Source organism: Rhagoletis zephyria, unplaced genomic scaffold (assembly GCF_001687245.7).
Source record: "Rhagoletis zephyria isolate East Lansing unplaced genomic scaffold, Rhagoletis_zephyria_1.1 Rzeph_scaffold_24436, whole genome shotgun sequence".
NCBI lineage: Eukaryota > Metazoa > Arthropoda > Insecta > Diptera > Tephritidae > Rhagoletis > Rhagoletis zephyria.
In genome coordinates this window covers 1-6,260 of record NW_016181494.1, presented here as the reverse complement: position 1 = coordinate 6,260, position 6,260 = coordinate 1, and the positions used below count along the sequence as shown (strand labels likewise).

The following is a 6,260-nucleotide window of genomic DNA, read 5'->3' as shown; positions in this document are numbered from 1 at the left end:
ATGTTCGGCTCCGCCCGAACTTAGACTTTCTTACTTGTTAGGCATCCGATTGTTACGAATTTCGAAAGTTCGAAAATACGATTCGGATTGCAACATACTATTTCTACGAATCGTAGCGATATCCGAATACGAAAGAGTTGCAGAATAAGGGTGTAAAAGAACACCACTAATATTTCCTGCAAACATACATCGATTTACATCTTTCATCTCGCTTCCGACACACAATTGCTTCCGTACAAAATTATACAAAAAATCTGTCAATTTCTTACTCGTTAGTTTTTAAGCANTGAATTTCGAAAGTTCGAAAATACATGCCATTTCTACGATTCGCAGCAAAATCCGAATACGAAAAAATTGCAGAATAGGGGGGTTAGTACAGCATAAATGAAACCATTTTCAAATTAAGTGAATCTTTTTCAAATTATATTTAACGTTTTTCATGTTAAACGAAACCATTTTCAAATTAAATGAAACCTTTTTCAGATAAAGCGAAACCTTTTTCAAATTAAATGACACCTTTTTCAGATTCAATGGAACTTTATTCAAATTAAATTGACCTTTTTTCAAATGAAATGAAACATTCTTAAAAGAAAGTTTCGTTTAATTTGAATAAAAGTTTCATTGAATCTGAAAAAGGTTTAATTTAAATCGAAAATGGTTTCGCTTGACCTGAAAAAGATTTCACTTAATTTAAAAAAGTTTTCGCTTTGTTTGAAAATGGTTTCGTTTAATTTGAAAAAAAGTTTAATTTAAACTGAAAATGATACAAATAATGCATTTTTTAAATTGAGGTGTTAAAGTTTTTTTTCGTTTTCAAACAGTGAAATCGTGTTTTATCGTCGCCGTTGGCGGCAGCGGCAAAATACGATCCGTTATGGCCATATGCTAAATATTCTCAAGTTTGTAAATCGAAATTGAAAAATAGTGTATTAGTTTTGGTTAAAAATTAATAATCAGCTTTATCAGAAGTCTCATTTTCCCCGACCCGGTTCACTTTTCACTCTTGGTTTCCATGGTTTTACTATGGGCGGATGACAAATTTTCGGGTGAATTTTTTTTATTGTTTGTAAAAATGTTAATTGTACCTTGTCATAAGCAGCAGAATTCGTTGTCGCCGTAGTTGTGTTTTACTGAGCGCAATTTTTGGGCGTTCGTCGGTACATATTGGCCCGTAGTTATAGTCAAAATAAAGTCGACTCTAAAGTAGGTTTTTTGACAGATATCCCATTGAAAGTTATGTTTATTTTGACTATAACTACGGACCATTGTGTTTCAACGGTAACCCATTTATTTTAGTAACCAAATTTTAGCTTTTTTCTTTACCACGGTCAGCTGTTTTTTATTTACCACAGCAATCCAGCTGATTACTTTGACAGCGCTATCGAAAACATTTTGCGTTTTGCCAATCGGCGTATTTCACTAGATTGTTTGTTTGCTTGATAAATTAGCTAGCGAATATTTAAGAAGCCTTATATCGAAAGTGATGAAAGTGGGCGTTCAACGATGGCGTCCAATCGTGATATATTTTCAAAGCATTTGCCAAACGTGAAGTTGGCCACTCGCATCGATGCCGAAGGACGGGAAGTGCAGGTGAGTTATTGAAAATTGGATTTTCTTGAATTACTCATTTCGATTGGATATTCTGAATGCATAGGTGGAGCGGCGTGAAGATGAGGATGCGACAGCGAAAGAACAGGAAACATTCGATTTGTTAGTGGCCGCTGGCTATTATCGGGCGCGTATCAAAGGCTTATCATCCTTCGACAAAGTTGTTGGCGGTATGACATGGTGCATCGAATGCTGTGATTATGATGTCGATGTGGATTTGTTGTTTCACGAAAACCTAACTATTGGGCAAAAAATGTACGTATCAGCGAATAAATTTACAACACTTAAAAACTGCTTCCATTTGAATGCGTTCATAAACAATTGTTATATGCACTACATATAGATACGTAGATAGATAATAAAGTGAGATTTGCACCACGACCTAGTATTCCATTGTGCCCTCCACTCTTTACAATACTTCCTCTACCTTACATATACATATGAATTAATTAATTGAGCGTACATATGTATCTCTTGCCACTTACAGCGCGCTTGTTGAAAAAATCGTATCTGTGTTGCCTCAAATGAAGTGCCCTTTTCAGATAGAGCCACATCAAATACAAGGACTGGAGTTCCTTAGCATACACCCGGTTATACAATGGCTGGTAAAGAAATCAGTATGTATTAACAAATTATGCATGTATGTTGTTTTAAATATAAATAACTAAAAAAATTTGTTATAGGTTGAAAATCGGACGGAACGTGCGCAACGACTGAAGAGGTTTGCTATTGGCCAGTTCCACAATCACTACCAATATAAAACAGACAAGGACCATTTGGCAAAAATAAGAATCGCGTCGGCGCATATAAAGCGGATACAAGTAAGATAGTTGTTTCAGCATATTATAAATGTAGGAAGCATTATTTGCATTCCATTCGTTTATTACTAGGAACTGTACAACCCTACGCGGCTATACCAACGAAAAGATACTGGAAACGAAGACGAGAAAACGCGTGTGCGTATGACATTGCTGGAATATGGTAACGCAGCAGCGGCGAGCGCGGTTTGTGAAAGCCATTCCAGAAATCGAGCTGTCGGTGGAGATGAGGTATACAAGTCAATTGCTAACCTATGTATATATACTAAATTGCTTTTTAATATGTCACAAAGCTTACATGATTTCCCATAATTTGCTTATTTAAATTTTGTTTTATTTCGTATATCCAAACAATTGACTGGGCCTGTATAATTTCGTTGGCTTTTGTGTATGCAAATGTTAATATTTTGATTTGCAGTTTGATGTTCAGCAAATGCTTAAATATTTAACAATAGCAAAAGAGGTAAAATATTGGAAATTTCATTTTTTCATATAGTCGTTTAAAGTACAAAACCGCGTATCGTCGTTCTGCAAAACCGCATCACATTTTTTGCCAAAAATTGGATTTACTCACACAAGCTCTTGGCTCAATCCTTATCCATTCGTCCTGAAATATACTATACACTACTATATACCTGGATACTCGGTTTTGCATTTTGTTGATACGTGGTTTTGTACTTTAAACGACGATATGTAAATTTATTTTATTACTGCACAGGATGCCATTTCTTCGCCTACGCACCGTCTCGACACCGACGAACGAAATGCAATGCACAAACACTACACAGAACTTCAACAGGAAATGGAAACGGATGCCAAACAGTTGTCCGAACATAGTCAAATTAAAATGCTCGAAGCTTCGAAAGAAGCATTAGAACGCAAAGTTCAACGTAATCTCAAAGAGAATGAAGAAATAGAAATAGAATTTATGAAACAACAGCAGCAGTTGCAAAAGTTAGAAGAACAAAAACAGCAGTTGGAAGCAGAAATTGAACAGTACAAAGCCATCCAAGCGAAGGCTGACCCAGAGTGAGTATACCGAAGAAAACTGAATGAAATAATGGGGGTATTCTCTAAGTTTTCTATAACCCCGCGTAAGCATGAAATCCGTACAACGTGCAAGGAATTGCAAGACTTTGAGTATACCCCTTATATGGGTAGGAATTTGATTCAAATTGCTAATGTTACAGGCTTCTTACAAAAGTGCAAGATATGCTGAAACAGCATGATCAGCTAAAGAAAGAGGAGTCGGAGTTCAAAGAGTTCTGTCGGCAAGATTTGGCTAACTTGCAAAAGGAGATTGAGTAAGTTGAAGAAAAGAAAAGGGTTAGATTTTCCATCAAGTACATTTATAGATTTCTTAATTACTGCAATTTTCATATACTGATTTCATTTTCTTTGAATTTTTACAATATTTCTGTCAATTTCATGCCATTCAGCGAGTTGGAGGCCTTCAACACACAAACGCCAGAGGAACAAGAAGCTGCCGTTTCCAAAGAGAAAGCACAAATACAGAAATTGAAGCTGCAGATAGCGAAAAAGAATCGTGGTATTGTGGCCATACAAAGACGTCTAGATGCCATACCCGATCGCACCGAGTTGACGCAATACCAGAGACGATTCCATGAGTTATACAATGAAAGTATGTTTGTAACTTGTAACTCAATATGCATACATATATCATCGTTTAAAGTACAAAACCGCGTATCGTGATTTTGCAAAACTGCGTAACTGACATTGGCTGCCAAAAATTGGATTTGCTCACACAAGCTCTTGCTCAATCCTTATCCATTCGTCCTGAAATATACTAGGCTGAAATGCGATTTCTTTATAAAAAAGAGAACCATTTTGAAATATGAGTGTTTTTACACTCTAGAAAATAATTTCTAAAACTTCACATACGCGCTTTTGCATTTTGTTGATACGCGGTTTTGCACTTTAAACGACGATATGTATGTGAATTGTTTCATTATTCATGCATATTTCTTTCCAGTGAGTGCCAAACATATCGAGACAAAACAATATTACACACTATTTAATACGCTGAACGACAAAAAGCGTTATCTCGAAAGAGAACTCTCACTACTCAATTCAATATGCGAGGCGTACAATGAAGGCATGACTAGCGCACAGGGCCGTGAAGAGTTTATCAAACAATTTGAGGCGATTGTCGCGGGTGTTAAGCAAACCGAGCAAAAGGTGCGTCAAAAGTACAACGAAGAGTGTGCGAGACGTGATGCATTGAATGCAGAGCTGCAGAGCCTGCTCGAACTGCAGCGCCAATACGCGGCCGCAGTGAAACAGCTGACCAAGGAGTGCCAACGTTGCGAACAATTGCAACAGCATTTAAAGTCAATTCGGCAAAAATAGTATAGTTTTTAGAAAGATTTGCCTAAAGTTAAAAAGTATTTATAATTTAAAATAACAAAGATGCAATTTATTTCTGAGATTTTAATAAGTTAAAAATATTCCCAAAAAGCCCTTACACAAAAGTCAACATTAAGCAAAAACAGTTTTTTGATTGCGATATTTATAGACTAAAATAAATAATGCTATAGTAAAATAGTTTGTTTATCAATTCCAATACAAGATTGTATGTAATACATAGAGAAGGTAGAAAAACTATTGTTTGAATTCCATTTTGCTACAAACTCATCGAAAATTTGCTTATTTAGGAAAAATACTTAATTACTTGTAACTAAAAAATTTAAAAGTAAAGAAATAACACTAAAATTATTTAAAGTATTGCCAATAAAATAATGGATTTTATGAAAGTAAATTAATTGTGAATGTTTTGTTACTTTTATGATTAACCCATTTGCGCCCAAACTAAAACGGTTGAAATTTTATTACATATAATTTTATATACATATGTTGGTAACGCTATGGATTTTAATGGTCTCTGCGAAGCCACGTAGTGGCTGGCCAGCATACCTAACCTATTTACATACATATGTGATCATAATAACCATTAAGACTAACTTAGGAGGTAAAATTAACGGAAAAGCTAACGTTTAGCTTCTGGGAATGCATGTACTGTATTTAGTACAGCGGACACTTAAGAGTTTTAATTTTTAAAACAATATTTTGCAAGGCATATGTTTTTTAAATAAAATTACTAGCTTATACCTGCGGGTTTCACCCCACGTTTTAATACAAATATGAAAATTAATTTAAAGATGTTATATTTTATTTCTGTGCCCATTTTTTATAGCTGTATATTTTTTAAGCAAGTTAAGGTATTTCGGCCGTTTAAAACTATGGAATTATAAAATCTCGTCGGCAAGCTAGACATACGAAAGATATCAATCCCTCTAAGTTTTCCTTAAAATGGTTCCAGGGATTACACGTTCGCTCGGCCTGCCTTCTGGTGGATGCCACGGCGGGATCTTAACATTTCCAATTCAAACTCAGTAACCTGGCTTTGATAAAATACCACTTCTTAGTACTGTAGCTAAATGCCTCCAGAGTAGGGGGGGCCAGATATTATAGTGACATAATCAGTACAGTTGGGATCAAAAATCAGTACAACGCCGTAAAAATTAGCTAATTTTTAAGCGTATTTTTTATTATTAACAATATAACAACCAAATAACAGCGCATTAATTTAACAAANTGCCACGGCGGGATCTTAACATTTCCAATTCAAACTCAGTAACCTGGCTTTGATAAAATACCACTTCTTAGTACTGTAGCTAAATGCCTCCAGAGTAGGGGGGGCCAGATATTATAGTGACATAATCAGTACAGTTGGGATCAAAAATCAGTACAACGCCGTAAAAATTAGCTAATTTTTAAGCGTATTTTTTATTATTAACAATATAACAACCAAAT

General features: G+C 35.2%; 1 protein-coding gene across 2 annotated transcripts; it reads left to right on the top strand.

Annotated features, from left to right (window-relative positions):
* Positions 1-1,368: 1,368 nt before the first annotated feature.
* Positions 1,369-5,490, top strand: fidipidine (coiled-coil domain-containing protein 93). 2 transcript variants are annotated; one of them, XM_017638326.1, is made up of 10 exons: positions 1,369-1,590; positions 1,655-1,863; positions 2,096-2,225; positions 2,292-2,429; positions 2,499-2,657; positions 2,845-2,889; positions 3,145-3,455; positions 3,617-3,730; positions 3,866-4,068; positions 4,420-5,490. In XM_017638326.1, the coding sequence occupies exons 1-10, from the start codon at positions 1,504-1,506 to the stop codon at positions 4,794-4,796; spliced, it is 1,773 nt and encodes a 590-aa protein (XP_017493815.1). In that variant the 5' UTR covers positions 1,369-1,503; the 3' UTR covers positions 4,797-5,490. The 2 variants fall into 2 exon arrangements, with proteins under 2 accessions (XP_017493815.1, XP_017493816.1); XM_017638327.1 differs by lacking the exon at positions 2,845-2,889.
* Positions 5,491-6,260: the final 770 nt, after the last annotated feature.

What these genes read in the sequence shown, in the direction of transcription:
- fidipidine (XM_017638326.1), top strand. Translation starts at nt 1,504, where the DNA reads ATGGCGTCCAATCGTGATATATTTTCAAAGCATTTGCCAAACGTGAAG. An exon ending in AATGGCTGGTAAAGAAATCA is followed by an intron (nt 2,226 to 2,291) that starts GTATGTATTAAC and finishes AATTTGTTATAG; the next exon opens with GTTGAAAATCGGACGGAACG. An exon ending in ATTTAACAATAGCAAAAGAG is followed by an intron (nt 2,890 to 3,144) that starts GTAAAATATTGG and finishes ATTACTGCACAG; the next exon opens with GATGCCATTTCTTCGCCTAC.